Source organism: Desmodus rotundus, chromosome 8 (genome assembly GCF_022682495.2).
Source record: "Desmodus rotundus isolate HL8 chromosome 8, HLdesRot8A.1, whole genome shotgun sequence".
Lineage (NCBI taxonomy): Eukaryota > Metazoa > Chordata > Mammalia > Chiroptera > Phyllostomidae > Desmodus > Desmodus rotundus.
Window position 1 is genome coordinate 68,242,776 of NC_071394.1, and position 22,844 is coordinate 68,265,619.

General features: G+C 40.4%; 1 protein-coding gene across 3 annotated transcripts in view; it reads right to left on the reverse strand.

The window, feature by feature from the left end:
• PIP4P2 (phosphatidylinositol-4,5-bisphosphate 4-phosphatase 2) overlaps window positions 1-22,844 on the reverse strand; it is a 47,349-nt gene that overhangs the window by 22,671 nt on the left and 1,834 nt on the right. For 2 of the 3 annotated variants that reach the window (XM_071222258.1, XM_024566533.4), the window contains exon 2: window positions 185-333. In XM_071222258.1, the coding sequence (XP_071078359.1) occupies window positions 185-333 (149 nt within the window). The remainder of the gene's footprint in view (window positions 1-184; window positions 334-22,844) is intronic. The other variant, XM_045200451.3, reaches the window with a different exon arrangement.

The window sequence follows — 22,844 nt, forward strand, 5'->3', positions numbered from 1 at the left end:
AAATTAAACATCTGGAGGTATCCTTGTATGTTAAATGAAAGACAGTCAGAGACAAGAAATAAACAATAAAAATATGCCATATCTGTGTCCACATTTACTTTTAAAGTACATTATTGGTATACTTCCTTGAGGGAGAAGATGTCAGATAACAGCTGATGCGTTTATTAATGGAAGTCTCACTTACTGTAGCTTCATTGCAAACTGTGCACTTAACCACATGCTGGTGAAGTTTGCCATCCAAGTTGATGAGTGACTGGCACACACGACAGTTTATCACTGGAATGCCACCAGTATCTGGACTGGCGATGGCGGTGTATGGAGGGGGGAGTTCTGCTGAAAAGAGACCAGTGACTGAGTGAGTCACACATATTATGGCTGGTTTGAGCATGTAAACAATAGAAGTAAAGTAGGAAACTATCAAAAATATCCCCTGTTCTTTCAGTTGTGTGTTTAAAGCTAGTCAATTTATTGAAATTTGCAGAAATTTCAACATGGGACTATCTTGTGAAGTAGAATAATTCCTAACTCAGATAAAATCCAAGACATTTTGCTAAGATCTACTGCAGTGACCCAGTTCCCATTTACAAACTTATACCCAGATATCCACTGCATTCCTATGCGCAAACCCTCAGAGCTTGTTTTAGAAAAGTGATGATATATGCCTGAAAATCTTATGCTAATGATCTAACTAGCAAGAAATAGAAATAATCAATGAAAGCAAAGTTTTTATTTTATTTTATTACTGTTTTTCCATCCAGTGCAGCTTAGGCCCTGCCCAGGAGAGTATACGTCACCACATCGATGGGTAAGTGAAAGCAAAGTTTTTAAATAGCTTATAAATGTAACACATAAATAGTGTGGCTATCATGTTGAGTTTATGCTAGAACCAGTGTAATACCTGTTAGCTATGACAAACAAAATAGAGTTTTGGTGTCAGTCAAGGAAAAACAAAAATGAACCTAGAAAAAATAAACTTATCAATATGGAACAAAGCTAATTAGGATGGAACTAGTTAATATCAGGCACAAAACAAAAACTTGATTTTTTGTTTCAAATTTTATTTAACATTAAAAACCTAAGAATTTCACTAAAGTATAGGTTAAAAATATTATGCCTGGAATCTAGTTTAAATACTCCAAGAAAAAAATGAAGAAATAGGTAAAACAAGAGTAGTAAAATATTGATAACAGATGATATAATGACATGGAAAGTAATTTTGTTCTTACTACTTTTGTATGTGTTTGAAAATTCTCAGAATACAAAGATACACAGAGAGAGACACTGTTTTTCGTTAGGCCTAAGGTTGACTGATTGGGTAAAAGGCGGAAGCCCCGTTTAAGAATCCCGTTTATCTACACAAAGTATACACTTGTTAGGAAAATCCGACAAAAATGATCTAAATATACTACTCTGTGATAGGACTTCTAAGGGGGACCACCTAACCTCCTGTAGGTTTCTCAATTGAAAGCAGTATAGAATCCTTCAATGTGAAGCATTATCCTAGGACACCTAGAAAGGGCTACACCTAACACATGATTAATGTCCCCCCAAAAAAGAACGGGTATTTCAAGGGGCACCTGTGACACTATAAAATATAATCACAATAGCTAATCATGAAAAAAGCTACTTTTGAAATAGAGATTTTCTATCCACTGGATTGGATTCTGAACAATGTGATACTTTAAAATGAGTTAGAGTAGAGCATGTTATGTATGTTTAAAATTCACATATGACCGCCTGGCATCATTGCAGTTTATCATATAAATTTTTTTCAGTCTTGCAAAGGATTAGCAACAAATATTATTCATTCAAATAATTCATAAGAAGCTGAATTTCTGGGGCAGCCAAGGTTCTGAACTGGCCACTCTAGAATGACAATACACACACATTTCTGGAAGGTTTATACCAGAGTGATGCAGATCCCGGCCCATGGGATCTGTGTGTTGTGGCAGCAATGGACAAATTCACATGGACTACAGAAATCCTGTGGAGAAAAAGGAACGGCATGGCCACTCTCTAAGTGAAAGAGAGGGTGAGAGGGCCAGAGAGAGCTTGACCCCTGCCTGAACAGGCTTTTATTGCTTTTCTGGGCACATTACATCAAGGATGGTCCTCATTTACTATGCACAGGTTCACTGTAGGTGATTACCTTTATTTTATTTTATTTTATTTTTTTAAATTTTTATTGTTATTCAATTACAGTTGTATGACTTTTCTCCCCTTCCCTCCCCCCCACCCCAGCTGAACCCACCTCCCTCCCCCACCCCCACCATCCCCCCCGATTTTGTCCATGTGTCCTTTATAATAGTTCCTGCAATCCCCTCTTCCCACTGCCCCCACCCCACTCCCCCCTGGCCACTGCTAGACTGTTCCCAACCTCAATGTCTCTGGTTGTATTTTGTTTGCTTTTTTCTTCTATTGATTATGATCCAGTTAAGGGTGAGATCATATGGTAGTTGTCCCTCACCACCTGGCTTATTTCACTTAGCATAATGCTCTCCAGTTCCATCCATGCTGTTGCAAAGGGTATAAGCTCCTTCTTTCTCTCTGCTGCGTAGAATTCCATTGTGTAAATATACCATCATTTTTGGATCCACTCGTTTGCTGATGGGCACTTCGATTGCTTCCAGTACTTGGCTATTGTAAATTGTGCTGCTATGAACATGGGGGGTGCACAGGTTCTTTTGGATTGGTGTTTCAGGGTTCTTAGGGTATAATCCCAGCAGCGGAATTGCTGGATCAAAGGGCACTTCCTTACAGACAACAAAGGACAGAATACTGCTAATTACTTCAAAGAGAAGGATGTTACAGATCAAGGGGGAAAGTAGTTGAACTGGTTACACTCCATACTTGGGAGGTTTAGCACAGACTTTAGGAAGTTAAAGATACTCAGTAAACATTTGCTGCCTCAATCCAGGGTGTGGGAGTTTTAGCAAAAGCAAGACCCATAGTAGCCTAGGTACAATGCAAGCCTGATTCCCCATGGAAGAACCTGTCCGTGGGCGTGGGTCCTGTGTGTTGGACCTCACACCCACTGGCTTTTCCTAGTGGAGGTTGGGCTACATTTCTCACTCATGGAATGGTTCCCTATATTTTCTCCCTTGTTTTTAGTTAGGACTGCTATAGATCCCATAAAGCTTGCTACATGCTGGTCTCTTACATGACCCTGGAAAAATAATTTGCAAATGCAGTAAAGTGCACAGAGCATTATTATAATCAGTAAGCAACTAGTAGCTCCAAAGACCCACGTTCTGGTTAAGTTCATCAAACAAGTTTTTTGGGGTTAGTCAGCTGAGATTATCATGGAGGGTCTGAAAAACTTCTTGCTTAATCAAGCATTGAATGTCCTGCAGCTGCTGATGTAATTCTAGTTACAATTTATCAATTTGTCCTTTTAAATTGGTAGAAAAAGTCCCTCTAGGTGATGTTGAATATTGCTCTGGGAGTACTGGATGGAATTGCACTTCAGGGTGGGTGATGTACAGCTTAGAGAATTCTGGATTTGGACAGTCCAATGAGGCAGAGGTGGGTCACTGCCAGGGAAGCCTTTTCTGATATGGTTTTACCCTCTTCGTCAGCAGCTCCAAAGGTCCTTCTGGAGAGAAAACACAGCATACCCTCTTTCCCAAGTTAATAGTGCAACTGGGCATTCCCATTTTACTTCCCCTAATGGGTCTTTGTATAGGGGTGTGGGACTGCAGGCCTGTTTTGCACAAGATGTTTGTGTATGGGTGCCTTTAAATTATCATCACAATTTAAAAAATGTGCAGAGTGAGGAGGTCCCTGCCCCACCAGAGCACTGCTGAACACTGAACTTGAAAAGAAACTTTAGAGCCCTGATGACTCAGTTGGCTGGAATGTCGTCGCATACAACAAAAGGTTGCAGGTTGGATTCCTGGTCAGAGCACAGACCTAGGTTTTGGGTTCAATCCCTGGTTGGGTATGTAAGGGAGGCAATTAATCAATGTTTCTCTTTCTCTGCTTCTCGCTCTCTATCTCTCTCAAATCAATAAACATATCCTCAGGTGAGGGTTAAAAAAAAAAAGCTATATATGTCTTAAATTTTTTAAAGTAGCTTTAAATCCTTGAAAGAATTTGAGGTTCACCCAGAGTGACCTGTATAAGAAGACAAAAGCAGACTAAAGGAACAAGGAAGGAGTCAACACAGATTTGAGCCCTTATAAATGCAGAGAAATTTATCAGATCTCAATAAAGAAAGTATTGTCCTGGCTAAAAAACACATACCTCATGAGACAATCAAGACACACTGCCCGGTGTATAATAATAAATATTATTTTTAATAATTATTAACAATAGCACCATTGATAAAAGTGAGTTTCCTCTCTTGTTTTTCCCTTGTTATAAAGTAACATGAAGTAGTTTTCTTATAATTCTAGGTCGCTATTTACATAGTATGATAGAAATGTAAAGACAAGACAATATCACAAAGAAAACAAGTGCATTGGAGGTGAGGGAAGGTTACACATCACAACCACACAAAACAACAGTACAACCCAGGCAAAAGCTTTGCTCAGAGAAAATTTCAATGGCTGACATTCAGAAGCTTTTGAAGTTCCTCAGATCCACCAAAACCCTGTGAATTTTTCCTCCAAAATTTGCACTATATAATTTCTGAACTCTCAAAAAAAAAAAAGCCTTCAATAAGAAAAATATGGGGGGAAGATGGCGGCAAGATAGGAGGGAGAGGAGTCCACTTCCCCTTGGCACAAGTGAAACACCTAGCTGATCTGAGGAACAGAGCGAACAGCCAACGGTATTCCAGCATATATGAAGATCAGAGACCAAAGATAGAGGACATTGAAAGATCAGATGGTAAGAAGAGAGCTTAAGGACAGTAAGGTCCCTGGGACCAGTGCAGGGACCAGGGCAGCTGAAGCCCCCAACTCGGGCACAGGGTCTGCTGCAGGATTCTTGGGAGAGAGCCAGACTGGGCTGGGTGAGAGGCCAGGTGCATGTTTGGACAAGTGGGGCTTGAATAGGAAGAATTTCTCGAAAAGAAAAAGAGAAAATAGATGCACTCAGCGGCTATTTAGAGAACTCTCCGCAGCAGCCATGGCCTCTTGTGCACTTACTCCCTCAGCCCCTGGACTGTGAACCCGGGATAAGCAGCCCCAGCACACACGTGAAGCCCAGTGGTGCACACCCAGATCATCGGACTGGGAGCGCACAACTGAAACCCTGGGTGGGCACACACCCTGATAAGCGGACTGGCTGCCTGGGCACACAGACCCAAAATGCCTAGGTGGGCGTGCACCTCAATCAGCAGCCTGGGCGCCCACACCTGAAACCTCGGGTGGGTGTGCACCCGGATCAGTGGCTTGCTGCCCCACCAACAGGCCCAAAGCCACGGATCAGCCTGGCAACCACATCAACAGCCTGGCTGCCTGCAGGTGACCACACCTAAAGCACCAGGGACTGAACAACTCCCACCTAGCCACTACACACAAAGACCTGCAGGGTCAACTCCCTCTCTAGGAGGAAGGCAGAACACCCAGCAGAGGGGAGCTGCAGGGGTAGGGGAGACTGCAGTCCCCAGAAAGAATTGACCCAGTAGGGGGCTGAACTACCCTAAAGGAGCACCAAGAGCCCCTAGCATCTAGGACAGTAAAAGCAAGAAGGTGGAGTGTGAGTTGCCCCTAATTGGTGCACCTCAGGACAGCACAACTGGTGAACTAAAGGCCTAGGGGGGAGCAGAAGGACCCTGAGGAACAGGACTGGAGGCTGAACAACAGCAAAGAGTGTGGCTCAGGAAGGGAGAAAAGTGAAACCAATCTCTACAACCACCCCCTCCCTTTTCACAGATGGGAAGACAAGCAGAACTGACCTCACCGGTTTAAAGCCAGCAGAAGAAGTTTTTTTTTTTCTTTTTCTTTTCTCTCTCTCTCGCTCTTTTTTCCTCCTTTCCCTCTAAATTCGTTCTTCCTTTCTGTCCTTCTTTTGTTTTTTTTATTCTTTCTTCCTTCCATCCTTTACTTTTTATTCCTTCTTCCTGCCTTCTTTTTTTTTTTAAATATATTTATTGATTATGCTATTACAGTTGTCCCATTTCCCCCCCCACTCCACTCCATCCTGCCCACCCCCCTCCCTCCCACATTCCCCCCCCATAGTTCATGTCCATGGGTCATACTTATAAGTTCTTTGGCTTCTACATTTCCTACACTATTTTTACCCTCCCCCTGTCTATTTTCCACCTATCATCTATGCTACTTATTCTCTGTACCTTTACCCCCCTCTCCCCCTCCCACTCCCTTATTGACAACCCTCATGTTCTAGTTGTTTGCCTAGTTTGCTCTTGTTTTTGTTTTATATGTGGTCGTTAATAACTGTGAGTTTGGTGTCATTTTTACTGTTCCTATTTTTGATCTTTTTCTTAGGTAACTCCCTTTAACATTTCATATAATAAGGGCTTGGTGATGATGAGCCTCTTCAACTTGACCTTATCTGAGAAGCACTTTATCCTCCCTTCCATTCTAAATGATAGCTTTGCTGGATATAGTAATCTTGGACGTAGGTCCTTGCGTTTAATCTTGGGTAATGTAATTATGATGTGTCTTGTTGTGTTCCTCCTTGGGTCCAGCTTCTTTGGGACTCTCTGAGCTTCCTGGACTTCCCGGAAGTCTTTTTCCTTTGCCAGATCGGGGAAGTTCTCCATTATTTGTTCAAATAAGTTTTCAATTTTTTGTTCTTCCTCTTCTCCTTCTGGCACCCCTATAATTCGGATGTTGGAACGTTTCAAGGTGTCCTGGAGGTTCCTAAGCCTCTCCTCATTTTTCCAAGTTCTTGTTTCTTCATTCTTTTCTGGTTGAATGTTTGTTTCTTCCTTCTGGTCCATACCATTGATTTGAGTCCCAGTTTCCTTCTCATCACTATTGGTTCCCTGTACATTTTCCTTTGTTTCTGTTAGCATAGGCTTCATTTTTTCATCTGTTTTTCGAATAGATTCAACCAAGTCTGTGAGCATATTGATAACCAGTGCTTTGAACTGTGCATCCGATAGGTTGGCTATCTCTTTGTCGCTTAGTTGTATTTTTTCTGGAGCTTTGAAGTGTTCTGTCATTTGGGCCATTTTTTTTGTTTGTTTGTCTTGGCGCGTCTGTTACTTTAAGGGGCGGAGCCTTAGGTGTTCACCAGGGGCGGGGTAATGCTGGTCGCTGCGCTGTGATGCTGTACGTGGGGGCGGGGCCGAGAGGGAGCAATGGCGCCCGCTTCACTCTCCTCCGGATTTCAGTCTTTCACTCCGCTACCCACAATCAAACTGGGCCCCTCTGGTGTTGGTTCCCGAGTAAGTGGGCCTGTGCACACTCTAGGCCCCTGTGGGTCTCTCCAACAACCTCTCCTGTGAGGCTGGGAGTCTCTCCTGCCGCCCCAACCCCCAGGGGCGCTTTCAATCAGAGGTTTGAGGCTTTATTTCCCCGAGCTGGAGCCCTGGGTTGCGCAGCGGTCTGCTTCTCTGCCCGCCGTTCGTCCGGTTTATCTGTGGGCGAATGTGGTGCCGCAATGTGCTATCCGCCACTCTGCCTGCCCCACTCTCCGCCACTCTGAGTCCGGCCCTCTGGGTTTATCTGTGCAAATGTGGGACCGCAGGGTCTGCTAGTGCTCAGACTGCCTGTGCCATTTGTCCCACACTCCGCCAGTCTCAGTCCCGCCACAGCCACGTGAGTCCTCTCCACCCCAGTGCCGTCTCCGCCCCTCCTACCAGTCTGGATGAATGATTATTTTCTGTTTCCTTGGTGTTGGTCCCCCTTGCTGTTCGATTCTCTGTCAGTTCTGGTTGTGCGAGGAGGCGCAGTGTGTCTACCTACGCCGCCATCTTGGTTCTGTCTTCCTGCCTTCTTTTATTTAAATTTTTATTTTAATTATTGATAAAATTCCTTCTTATCTTTCGTCTGATCTTTTTTTATTCCTTCTTCCTTCCTATCTTCCGTCCTTCAATTCCTTTTCTATTCCCTTTTCCTTCCTTCCCTTCTCCTTTTTTTTTTTCTTCTTTCTCCTTTTCCCACAGGTGAGACAATAAAACCTGGAGCTCTGAAAAGACCAGAGTTAGACCCTGTTAGATCCATAAATGTCAGCTCAACATCACTGAGCGCAGGAGAATAAGGAGATGGGACCACTGAATCCCACTGAAATTCTACCATAGAAGTTCATACCATAAACCCAGGGAGTCAGAACAGATCAATTTAAGAAGCAGAAGCTAACAAGAAGAGTCTCAAACAATGGGAAGGCAAAGAAACAATCTCCAAATAAAAGGAAAGGAGGAAGCTTCACGAAGAATGCTAAATGAAATAGAGGCAAGTCACTATCACATACTGAGTTCAAAGCAATGGTTATCAGGAAACTCAATGAGCTCAAAGACAACTACCAGAAACTATAGGGAAACTACAATGAGCTCATTGCAAACTATATCCACATGAAAAAGGAAATAGAAACTATGAACAAGGGCCAAGAGGAAAAGAAGAAGACAATTTCTGAACTGAAGAACACAGTAGAGGAAATCAAAAGCAGACTTGATGAAGCAGAGGATCGTATCAGCGAACCGGAGGACAAAGTAGAAAAAAACACCCAGAAAGACCAAGAAAAGGAAAAGAGGCTCAGAAAGAATGAAGAGAGATTAAGGGAAATGCAGGACAACATGAAACGTAATAATAACTGCATAATAGGGATACCAGAAGGACAAGAAGATCAAGGAATAGAAAACCTGTTAGAAAGGTAATGAAAAAGTAATGATGGAAAATTTCCCTAATCTGATGAGAGAAAAAGTAACCAAATCCAGGAAACACAGAGAGTCCCAAGCAAGAGGAACCCAAAGAGGCCCACTGCAAGACACATCATAATTAAAATGGCAAAATTCCAAGACAAAGAGAGAATCTTAAAGGCAGCAAGGGAGAAACAGGAAGTAACATACAAGGGAGCCCAATTAGGTTAGGAGCAGACCTCTCAATGGAAACCCTCCAAGCCAGAAGAGAATGGCAAAAAATATTCCCAGTAATGAGAACCAGAGGCCTGCAACCAAGGCTAATTTACCCAACAAGGCTCTCAATCAAGATAGAAGGCCAAATAAAGAGTTTCCCAGACAAAAGAAGTCTAAAAGAATACACCTCCACCAACTCAGCTCTGAAAGACCTGCTAATAGGGCTGCTTTAAGGAAAGGAAGGAAAAGACAAAGAGAGAGGAACACAGGTATGAAAAAATGGCAATGAATAGCTACCTATTGATAATAACCTTAAACGTAAATGGATTAAATGCTCCAATCAAAAGACATAAAATAGCTGAATTGATAAGAAAAGATGACCCACACTATGCTGCCTAAAAGAGACCCACCTCAGGAGAAAAGACTTACACAGACTGAAAGTGAAGGGCTGGAAACAAATTTTCCAAGCAAATGGACAGGAAAAAAAAGCAGGGGTAGCAATACTCATATCAGACAAAATAGACTTGAAAACAAGGGCCATAGAGAGAGACCCAGAAGGTCACTTCATAATACTCAAAGGAAGAATCCACCAAGAAGACATAAACATTGTAAATACATATGCACCCAACATAAGAACACCCAAATACATAATGAAAATCTTGGAGGACTTCAAGAAAGATATTGACAGCAACACAAGTATAGTAGGGGACTTTAACACCCCAGTGTCAAAAATGGACAGGTCTTCCAAACAAAATATCAACAAGGATATTGTGTCACTTAACAATACCCTAAATGAAATGGACTTAAGTGATATATATAGAGCTTTTCATCCCAAAGAAGCGAAATACACATTCTTTTCAAGTGTACGTGGAACATTTTCAAAGATAGACCACATGATAGGAGACAAAGCAAGCCTCAACAAATTCAAGAAAATTGAAATCATATCAAGCATTTTATCTGACCCCAAGGGACTGAAACTAGAAACCAACCCAAAAGGAAAAAAACCCAAAACACTGAAAATCATGGAGACTGAATAGCATGCTACTAAACAATGAATGGGTCAAGAAAGAGATTAGGAAAGAAATCAAAAACTTTCTGGAAACAAATGAAAATGAACTCACAACAACCCAAAACCTATGGGACACAGCAAAGGTAGTCCTGAGAGGGAAGTTCATAGCAGTACAGGCCTACCTTAAAAAGATAGAAACATTTCAAACAAACCACCTAACCCTATGCCTACCCTAGTAGGCAAACCCTAGTCCTATGCCAAGAACTTGAGGAACAACAAAAAGACAGCCCAGAGCAAGGAGAAGGAAGGAAATAACCAAGATCAGAGCAGAGTTAAATGACATAGAGACCAGAAGCACAATTCTAAGGATCCATGAATCCAGGAGCTGGTTCTTTGAAAACATAAACAAAATCGACAAGCCTTTAAGTAAGGCTCATCAAGAAACAAAGAGAGAGGATCCAAATAAACACAATTAGAAATGAAAGAGGAGAGATTACACCTGATACCACAGAAATACAGAGGATTGTAAGAAATTGCTACAAAGAACTGTATGCCAAGAAATTTGAAAACCTAGGTGAAATGGACACATTTCTAGAAAAATATAATCTTCCAAAACTGAATGAAGAAGAAGCAGAAAACCTTAACAGACCAATAACAGCAGATGAAATTGAAGCAGTCATGAAAAAACTCCCACAACACAAAAGCCCTGGACCAGATGGTTTCACAGGAGAATTCTACAAAGCATTTAAGGAAGAGCTAACCCCTATCCTTCACAGACTATTCTAAAAAATCCAAACTGATGGAAGACTCCCAAACTCTTTTTATGAAGCCAGCATCATCCTAATCCCAAAACCAGATAAAGACAAAATGAACAAAGAAAACTTCAGGCCTATATCGCTGATGAACACAGACGCTAAAATTCTCAACAAAATAGTGGCAAACCGCATCCAGCAAACATTGAAGAGATCATCCACCATGACCAAGTGGGATTCATCCCAGGGATGCAAGGATGGTAAAATATTCACAAATCAACAAACATAATACATCACATCAACAACAGCAAAGACAAAAATCACATGATCATATCAGTACATGCAGAACAAGCATTTGATAAGATACAGCACCCATTTCTGATAAAACACTCAGCAAAATGGGAATAGAGGGAGCATTCCTCAACATAATAAAGGCCATATATGAGAGACCTACAGCCAACATCATACTCAATGGACAAAAACTTAGAGCTTTCCCACTAAGATCAGGAACAAGACAAGGATGCCCTCTCTCACCACTCCTATTCAACATAGTGTTGGAAGTCCTAGCCACAGCAATCAGACAAGAAAAAGAAAAAAAAGGCATCCAAATTGGAAAGGAGGAAATGAAACTGTCACTGTTTGCAGATGACATGATAGTGTAAATGGAAAATCCTATAGACTCCACCAAAAAACTACTCGACCTAATAAATGAAGTTGGCAAAACAGATGGATACAAAGTCAATACTCAGAAATCAAAGGCATTCCTGTATACCAACAATGAAACAGCAGAAACAGAAATCAGGAAAAAAATCCCATTTGATATAGCAACAAGAAAAATATAGTACCTAGGAATAAACTGAGCTAAGGAGGTAAAAGACCTGTACTCAGAAAACTACACAGCATTGAAGAAAGAAGTTAAGGAAGACACAAACAAATGGAAGCATGTACCATGCTATTGGATTCGAAGAATTAACATCATCAAAATGGCCATACTACCCACAGCAATTTATAGATTCAATGCAATCCCTATTAAAGTACCCATGACATATTTTACAGATATGGAGAAAACATTTCAGAAATTCATATGGAACCATAAACGACCCCGAATAGCTGCAGCAATTTTGAGAAAGAACAACAAAGCAGGAGGGATCCCAATACCTGATATCAAACTATATGACAAGGCCACTGTAATCAAAACTGTCTGGTACTGGCATAAAAACAGGCACATAGACCAATGGAACAGAATAGAGAGCCCAGAAATAAACTCAAGTCTTTACGGTCAATTAATATTTGACAAAGGAGTCAGGAGCATAAAATGGAGCAAAAACAGCCTGTTCAACAAATGGTGTTGGGAGATCTAGACAGCTGTGTGCAAAAAATGAAACTCGATCACCAACTTACGCCATACACAAAAATAAATTCAAGATCGATAAAAGACTTAAATATAAGTTGTAACACCATAAAAGTCCTAGAGGAAAAGATTGGCAGGAAATCTCAGACATTCCATGCAGCAACATCCTCACAGACATGTCCCCTAATGCAAGGGACATAAAGAAAAGAACAAACACATGGAACTTCATCAAAATAAAAAGCTTCTGCATGGCTAAAGAAAACAGCACCAAATTACAAAGAGAACCAACAGTATGGGAAAACATATTTGCTAATGATACCTCAGACAAGGGCCTGATCTCCAAAATATATAAAGAACTCTCACGACTCCACTCCAGGAAGACAAACAACCTAATTAAAAAATGGGCAAAGGACTTGAACAGACACTTCTCCAAGGAAGACATACAGAGGGCCCAGAGACATATGAAAAGATGCTCAGCATCACTAGCCATCACAAAGATGCAAATTAAAACCACAATGAGGTACCATCTTACTCCAGTCAGAGTGGCCAACATAAACAAATCCACAAACAAATGTTGGAGAGGATGCGGAAAAAAGGGAAACCTAGTTCACTGTTGGTGGGAATGCAGACTGGTCAGCCACTGTGGAAAACAGTATGGAATTTCCTCAGAAAACTAAAAATGGAACTGCCCTCTGACCCAGCAATTCCACTGCTGGGATTATACCCTAAGAACCCTGAAACACCAATCCAAAAGAACTGATGCACCCCAATTTACAATAATTTACAATAGCCAAGTACTGGAAGCAACCTAAGTGCCCATCAGCAAATGAGTGGATCCAAAAACTTTGGTACATTTACACAATGGAATTCTACACAGCAGAGAGAAAGAAGGAGCTTATACCCTTTGCAACAGCATGGATGGAACTGGAGAGCATTATGCTAAGTGAAAGAAGCCAGGCAATGAAGGACAAATACCATATGATCCCACCTTTAACTGGAACATAATCAACAGAAGAAAAAAGGAAACTCAAGATAACCAGAGACACTGATGTTAAGAACATCTAACAATGGGCAGGGGGTAGTCGGGAGGGGACAGTGAGGAGAGGGGATTACAGGAACTACTATAGAGGACACATGGACAAAATCAAGGGGGTGGGTGTAGGTGGGGGAGGGAAGGGGGTTCGGCTGCAGTGGGGTGGAGGGATGGGGAGAAAAAGCATACAACTGTAATTGAGTAACAATAAAAAATTTTTAAGAAGAAAAGAAAAATATGTCCTATTCTATTCTTTTGGACGCTTGGGAAGTGGAGGAGGGTGGAAAAGAATATAAAGTAAGGAATATAAATCAAAATGGGGAGATTATATATTCTGTGAGGCTTGCTTGGGACTGATTTACCAGCTCTGCGATAGTGTCTGTTCTATGACAGATGCTCACTAAATATTTATTGTATGGAAGAATGAATGAAGGAATAAATGAATGAGTGAATCTATGAAATTTATGAAACACATTTCTCTTTAAGATAATAACATTACATATATTACTACTGCCACTCTCCTTATAGAAGAGCTGGGTCCTAGCAGGGGACTCAGCTTGACTAAAAAAAAAAAAGGGTCTTTTCCACATAGACTAATACCTTCCTCAAACCATGCACAGAGAGGAGAGGCAGTCAGGGGACATGTGGACCCACCAGAGAAATGGAATCAATTCAAGAGATCAATACAATGACAGATGCTGCTGCTTAATTGCTCCGATAAACAATGTCCTCAGGGCTATCATTTCAATTTTCTGTCCATTACTTTAGCCCTAAGGTGATTTAAACATACTTCTTGTACTTTTATCCAAAGTAACCTTCACTTATAATTCAATATCTTCTTGTAAGAGACTTCCAACTCCAGAAATTAATTTCAGTTAGCAAACTAACTAAATTGCTACAATAACTAGCAACTTAGATTGTTCAATTGGTCACTTTTCATGTTAAAAAGGTCAGCAGATCACCATTATTGTACTATTTTAAATTGCTGCCGTTCATAAAATATCCACTGTAATCTCAGAATGAGGGATCATTAGCTATTGAGTCACAAATACGCATTTTGAAAGTTTTATTACTTGAACAATAGTCATTTTCTTCATGGGGTTTGCCTATATAAATAATAATTTTATTCCATGTAAGCAGTATTGTTTATATCAACAGTTTTCCATCCTAAAAAAACTCCCTCAGATTTTCAGAATTGTACAATGTTATAAATTCAAGCATCTTAGGAATTATATAGTCCAATTCCTTTATTTTATGGAAGAGAAAACTGAAGCCCATAGTCTAACTTTCAAATAGAGTTTTTCAAGCACTTCAGCAAAGGAAAGAGATGACTCCTGTCCTAGAGGCCCCTGCACAGAGCTGCCTCTCTTAATGAATAATTTTACTACAACGAAGGGATGTCAGGACTACTGAGGGTTCTGTAGGACCACTTAGACAAGAATCAGGTTTGAGTTAAAAGGGATTCAGATGAGGATAAAGAAGAGTCAGGGGAAATGAAAACTAGAAGAGATTTTGAAAAACTAAAATTCATAAAGAGTTTCAGTTTTTCAGAGACAAGATGAAAGAATATAGATCACAAGGCATACATAATGTTCTTTCTCAAACACTCAAAAGGACCTTTATTATTCTGTAAACCCCCAAGTGATCAAATTACATTTTCCCATACAAACATCAACATAATGTATCTATTTTATGGCAAACAGTCCCTCCATTCTACAAATTCATCCTAGTATATTAATCTCTACATTATTTTTTACCAGATATATCTCCAGCATTTTAAAGTTTGATCTTGTTTTGTTGGACTGCTCTGACCTTTATCATCTCAGTTATGTCTTTGTTAGTCTCTTCAATGGAACATTTTCCAGTTAATTCACTTATTTAACTAATACACTCTTTTAAAAAAAATTTTATTGAATTTATAGGGATGAAGTTGGTTAAAAAAATTACATAGGTTTTAGGTATACAATTCTATTATATAATGTATTGTGTGTTCACCACCCCAAATGAAGTCTCTTTCCATCCTCACTTATCCTGCCTTTATCCTTTTCTACCATCCCTTACCCCTCTTTCCCTCTGATAATCACCATATTGTTGTGTCTATGAGGTGCTTTTATTTTTTTTGCTTAATCCCTTCACCTTTTTCACCCAGCTCCCCAACCCCGCCCCTCAACTCTGATAGCTGTCAGTCCATTCTCTGTATTTTGAGTCTGTTTTTATTTTGATTGTTTATTTTGTCCATTAGATTCCACATGTATATGAAATAATATGATATTTGTCTTTCTTTGACTGGTTTATTTCACTTAGCATAATACTTTCCAGGTCTATCCATGCTTTGCAAAAGGTAAGATTTCCTTCTTTTTTACAGCTCAGTAATATTCCTTTATGTAAATACACTCTCATATTTAGCCCTTCATTCCTTTGACAAATGTATCAAAAATGGAAAATGATATTAGATTAAAATGAAGTAAATTTTAGGACACAATGATTATAGGATGAGCAACAGAAGTATAAAGGACAAGTTTGTGAGGAAAGCCCTGGCTTTTTCTCATCCTTGGGATGTTTGTGGAGAGTAGGGGTTAGGGACAGAGTGACAGAGAAAAGGAAGCCCACCTGTTTTTCCCTCCTCTCTGAAACCAGAGAAACAAAACTATTCCAGGAGACTCTTGGGTTCTTTTAGACCCAGGGTGCCCTTAGAAGGTTCCATCTGGCTAAAGTCAGGTTGGAAGATAAATGTGGTATGATTAGGTTACTGATGCTCAACTCCAAACCCACCCTTCTCTGCTTTGTCCTGCTGGGGCTGGAACTCTGAAAACCTCATTTGGCTTTGCCAGTTGGATGTACATTTTGTCCTATTAATAGGCAATGATAAAGGGAGACCACAAGGTTGGAGGAGGAAGAAGGGACTTACATCCCTTTCCCCAAGGATACAAAGTTTTCTCCAGAGCAGAGACTTCAGCACCACCTAGCCTGTGCCTCTCAGAAGTCATGCTTCAGTTCTGCATGACCCCTCCTTGAAACTACTTCATTTTAATAATTCCAATATCTTCCCTTATTCTCTCTGCCTTTGGGGTAGTAGCTACTACTTGCATTAAATATCCCCTAATATGTTAGAATAATATTTTTACCTTTTAGTTACCTAATTAACAACTTTCTATGTAATTAACAATTATTTTTACTATATTTTACTCTGTTGTTTCTATCTTCAAGTCCTAACTGATGTAAAAACTCACACCAGGAATCATCCCAGGAAACAACCCTCAGAAACAGGCTAGAGGAGTAGTTTGGTCATATCTTGGGTTGGACTGCAGTGCTGAGCTCCTTTCCAGTGGGACACTGTGTGGTGACAAATGGCAGTGTGCAGTGGCACCCTCATAAATCAGATTTTCTCCTGTAGATGATTGTGAGGTTTGTGTCTCCTTCACTTGACCACTATGGCAACTGTAATCATCATATGGATTGTGATATAGGGTGGATTCTCATGAATGCACTGGAGCCTTTACAGAGAGAAAATGAGAAGTTCTCTGCTCACATCCTAGTTAGAGAACCAGAGAACTTCTATCAAGCCCTAAAAGTATCACTTATTTCTAATTCTTACAGGACTTATATTGTTAGAAATAAAACACAAAATCTAAGTGTGTAGACTGCAAAATTATAGTGTCAGGTAAATTCACAGTCTTGCTAAGCCTCTCATGTGAAAGGAGATTGATTGAAGAAGAGTTAAACACTGGAATCAGAATGGGGCCACCTGGTTGCACTAAACAGAGCAGAGAATGAGTAGAAAGCAGTTTGCCTCCTCTTGTGTCTGAAGAGACGAACCTTCACTTCCAGGAAATCTCTGTCATAACCTCACCTGAGGCAGTTGTCTTACAGAGGATGGCCCTTCTCCCTAAGACCTGTCCTTCAGTCTGTTATTTCCTCAAGACACATGACTAGGTTCTGATTTCAAATTGCCCTAGAAGGTCAAGTACAAGTGTGACTCACAATGAAGCAGCTGACACAACAAGAAAATTGCAAACTTTTGATAAAGTATATTGTCAGATACCTGGAGAATATGAGTACTGTTAAAGAGGATAGAATCTAACACTGTGTTGAGCCAAATCTAACGGTATGGGTGCACCTTCCAAATGTTCTGGATTTGATGTTTTTTTGAAGCTGGAAGTAGCTAAATCAGTTGACTTAGTGGTTGATGAGACTTGACCTTTTATTTATTGAGCTGAGATGTCACAGCATCCCTAGCATGATACAGAAGAAGCAATCAAAGGCATAGAGAGTTAGAAACACTGGAGTGAATTCATCATATGAAATCTGCATACCCATGCCCCACAAATCCCATGAAACCTGGAGTAGATACCTTTCACTAAGGCATAGATACATCCATCATTTAGGGAAATGCATGTCCTATGTGGGCCAGGCAGTGCAGCACAGGATGACTCTCTGAGTTGTGGAAGTCCAGAGAAATGGAAGCTAAAGAGCAACGCTTAAAAGCCAAAGACAAAGTGGGTGCAGTAATCACTATGGGAAAGTCAGTATTAGAAAACTTTGATTCACAAAAGCCTTTGACAGTAGCCAACTGAAATAAGTCTAGGATTGAAATGGATTGGTAACCTACAAGAACATTACTTGGTTATGTATAATAGAAAATACTAGGTCTTGTAACCAGCAACTTGACTTGAGTAACCACAGTGGAGGAGAGTCATAAGTTTCCAACCAGTATGTAACAAAGCAAGTTCACAGACCCAGAGCACCTTTATTGAAGAGTTCGTTTGTGGCTTTGAAGAATGATACAGCATCACTGGTATAAGTAATTAACCATAAATCTCTAAGCCTTCCTCAGGAGACCTGAGTCCATTACTAGAGTGACTAGGGAAAAGAAAATGACTACATTTGTTAGGGATTAATAGAAACTGGCTCTTATATGGTGCTAATTCTTCACTCAAAATTCCTCTGTGGTCCACCAAAGAGAGGGTTCATGGCTATCAGGTCACAGGTGATGGCTTACCCCAGGACCAACTCATGGTGGCCCCCATAGATCTGAGAACCCACTCTGAAGTTATTTTCCCAGTTCCTTAATATATGAATTGGGATATTCTTGGCAACTAGAAAAATACCCACATTGGTTCTCTGGCCCACTGATTAAGGTGGGTAGGGTCATGTATAGGTCCCTGGAAATTCTACTGAAAGCAATGCCACTATGAAAGATCTGAAAGATGTAGGAGTGGTGATACCTGTCTTACCTTCATTCAGCTTGCCTGTTTTTTAAATTTGACTGCTTCTACAGGGAAATCCCAGGTTTATAATGGAGGGGGTGTGTTATAAGGCCTCTCTATGAGCTCTGATACCAGAGAAAGTCCAGAGGTCTTTACCTTTATAATCAGGTGACAAGCAAAGGCCAGCTGGACACCCTGTGGTACATTCCCAGAACTTAGTTAGCATACACTTTGTCACAAGCATCAATTCCATACCAGACGCTGTGCTAGATATGTCAGGGAAACCATGAGGTATGATGTGTGGCTCAAAGAGCTTATGTTCTTAACATGTAGTGAGGCACAATTTCATGAGGCAAGCACTCTCACAAGAACATGTACATAAGGGACTTCTGTCAAGATGATGGAGTAGATAAATACTGTGCTTTCCTCTTCCCAAAACCACATCAAAATTACAACTAAATTCTAGAACAATCATCCTTTAGAACCACCTGAAGACTAGCTGAACAGACTCTTATAACTAAGAATATAAAGAAAAGCCACACACATACACACAAAAAACACATCAAAACTGGTAGGAGGGCCCTGGCTGGTATGGCTCAGTGGATTGAGTGCTGGCCTGCAAACTGAAGGGTCATTGGTTCAATTTCCAGCCAGGGCATATGCCTGGGTTGTGGGCCGGGTCCCCAGTTGGGAGCATGCAAGAGGAAACCAATCAATGTATCTCACACGTTGATGTTTCTCTCCCTCCCCCTCTCTCTAAAAGTAAATAAATAAAATATTTTTTAAAAATGGTAGGAGGGGTGAAAATGTGGAATGGGCTGGTCCCACACCCATGTTTGGCAGAATGGGGAAGAATATCTTGGTTGAGGAAGTTCCCCTGTGGAGTAAGGGATCCTACCTGCACACTGGGCTCTCCAGCTTGAAACACCAGTGCAGGAAAGAGGAGTCCCCACAATATGTGGCTGTGAAAATCAACCAGGAATTTTGTCTGGGTGACACAGAGGGCTGTATCTATTTTTCTTTAAATTGTAGATACATTCTGCTAGGTGTAATTAGATTCCTTACCAAGAACTGTGTCACAGACTATGATTGTAAAAGGGAACATGACATACCACTCTTTCTCAAGTGGGAAACTGAGTCCCAGAGATGTAAAGTAACGATTCTAAGGTCAATAGCTCATAACAGGGAGAAATTGTGAGGTCCCCCAAACCAAACAACACCTGGAGCCATATTGTCCCTGAGACCATATTAAGGGATTTAGTTATAGAATGCTTGGAAAACTTACGTGAAAGCCAGAAAAATGAGCCATGCTTTCCATTTCTTTTTCACATACGTATTTTTTTTGTTACAGAGAAAAAGAAATTCATTTTACAACAGCATCCAGGGCAAGAACAAAAATCTAGAAAAGTGCCAAAGCAATACAAACTCTGAAGCACCCTCACCCCTCAAAAAAAGATTAGAAGTCCTCCCCAAAAGAACAGAAAACAGCAATAAGAATGTACTCCCTTTCAGGAACTATTAAAAGGATGTCATTATTCCCAGGTTATAATGTACCTCTTCAGCTTTATAAAAATGAAGCACAAAACAGCTGAGCACAAAGCTGTATCCAGGTTTGTCTGCTTTTCCCCAAAGCAGAAGGATTAGGGTTTCTATTTGGATCACCTCCCCGATAGCTCTCCTCCTGTAGTAAGGAGATGCCATGCTACATCTCCTGGCAAAGCTTACAAAATTTTAACAGAATACTCTACCCTAACAGTTTGACATTCCTGAAAATAGTTTGTAGAATCCTTAGAAACAAAGTGGAAAACTGAGAGCATCATCTGTCACCACAGCAAAGTGTTATCATACATATAATAAATAATTGGGGAATGAAGTGTATTCTTCAGCCCTGATATCTCCTCAGACTCAGAGTTGTACATCCAACTATCTGATTGACCTCCAGTTGAGTGATGACTACAGGTATTTCAGTTCAGCTTATCCAAAACAAAATACTAATTTCCAGTATCCTCCCTCTTCCTGAACACAAACTCCTCCTCCTTATTGCCCATGTTAGATAAAAACACATTTTTTTTTACCTAGTTGCTTAGGTCATTTTGGAGATTTGTGATTCCTTTGTTTCCACTTACAATATGCCCTGTATCCCACAACTTCCACTGCCCTGCCTTAGTTCAGACATTTCATTCTAACAGTCTTCTGATTCATCTCATGTGTTACTAATCCCTTCTCAATTTCCCCCGATCATCCACTATTCACATACCAACCAGAATGATCTTAAAAATAAAACATTTCATGTCTCTCCTTAGCTCTAAACCTTCCACAGCCTCCCATTATCCTTGGAATACAATCCCATTCCTGACAGTGGCCTACAAAGCTCTCCTGGTTGTCCCTAATCCAGACCTCTAACTGCTTCTACCATACCTGCCCTACATCACATACTCTAACCCACTGTCCTCCTTGTTTTAAATCAGCATGTTTTATACTCACTACTCCAACTGCCCAGTATACTCCTCCCCAAAATCTTCCTACTACTGATTCTGATTCATTTATTCAGATCTCTAAGCAATTGCCATCTTTGAGATATCTTTCCTGAACACAAGATCTGAAACAATCCAATGCCACCAGTTACCCACTGTCCTCATGCCCCTCTGTGTTCTCTCCATTCTGAAATTATAATGGTCCTGTATGTCTCTCTCACTGGAATGCAAGCTCTCCAACATCTGGACCATATACTAGTTGCTCAAATATTTGAAAGGATGACTGACTGAATGCAACATTTTGTAACTAATTTTTTAAAGATGTTGGCTAGCGCCAGGAGAACATGTGCACGTTATAAATAGAATACAGGAAACATGGAGCCTGATGCCTGCTGAACAATGGGAAAGGAAATGGGCTCCCACAATAATGGAAAACTGGACGCAGATATACTTCACCAAATTGGGCTCCATTTCCCTTTCATAAGAATGTGGCCTCAGCAAAGCAGATTTTTATTCAAAAACTAGTTCGAAAAAATTCCCTTAAATGGATCCTTAGCTTTAGCGTAGCCCCAAATCAAGCTTCATCAAGACGCTCCACAGCCCTGTTTGGGCCTTCCGTGAGCTTTGGGTAGCTGCTCTCAAATACACTGCATCTGTTTCTGCTTATTGTGACAACCTGGCTTTCAGAGAGTTTCAAAATCCTTGGCAAATAAAGTAAGAATTTAATCTAATCTTATAGTGCTTTGTGTGTGTGGTATGTGTCATCTCTTCCTACCAATCCACACCTAACCTTAAACTCTGCAAGGATGCAAGGAGGTTCAGAAGTTAAGTGTGTCCAAATACAGGGCAGGACAAAATTAGTTTTCCAGTTGTTTATCTGGTAAAAGTCATGCAGGTTATGATTCTTACAATAGCTTTATTAACTCAAACAAATGTCACTCACAACTGTAAACCTACTTTGCCCACCTCTGTATATTCAAGGATTCTCTTGAAATGGGTTGAATGTTTGTGTTCCCTCAAAATTCATATGTTTAGCTTCTAACCCCCAGTGTGATCTGGTATGAGGAGGCATGGCCTCTTGTAGGTATTAAGTCATGAGTGTGGAGCCCTCTTGAATGAGATGCACTCCCTTGCCCTCTTTCCACCATGTAAATACCTGTCAAAAATGTAAATAAAATTACTTCTCATTTAAATTTCATGTTTACTAGGTATAATGCCATATGAAGTTACTTTCTCATTATCTATTTATCATTTATCAGTTAAGAAAAAAAGTTAGGCCCTGGCCAGGCAGCTCAGTTGGTTGCAAAGTCATCCCAATATACCAAAGGGTGTGGGTTCAATCCCTCATCAGGGCACATACAAGAATCAACCAATAAATGCATAAATACGTGAAACAACAAATCAATGGTTTTTTTTCTCTCTCTCTCTAAAAAAATGCTAAAGTTTTAAAAAGTTGAAAAAGGAGACGAAGAAGAAGTAGGAGGAGAAGGAGGAGAAGAAGAAGAAGGATGAGGAGGAGGAGAAGAAGGAGGAAAAGAAAAGTATTCTACAGTAAGGCAGAAAGATCGTTTTGGCTAAACCAGTAGTTAAAAACAAGGCAACAGGCTCAAAATGAGTCACTTACGATAATCCCCATATCACCAAATGGAGATTTAATCATACTTCCAGCTTCTCCCAGAAATGGAATCTTAAACCAGTCAATAAGTAGCTACTTTATCTGTACTAGTGAGGTTATCTGCCATCCCCTAGGAATGTGACTTTGTCACAACCAATCTATATCTTGCAGTGTGACTTCTTGTTCCACTTTCTTCTGTCTATAACAGTCTTTCATTTTGTACAGCTCCTCAGAGCTCCTCTCTATCTGTTAGATGAGATGCTGCCTGATTCATGAATCACTGAATAAGGCCAATTTCTTTAAAAGTACTCAGTCCAATTTTGTTATTTAACACGTTGAATTCCTTTAGTTATTTGTTTTCTAAAATGAAACTTCTTTTTCTCAGTGGCTGAACTGAAACTTGTATCTGATTGTTTAATTTAAGGAGTCTTATCAAATTAAACAAATATATGACAAATGATGAAATCTACAGGC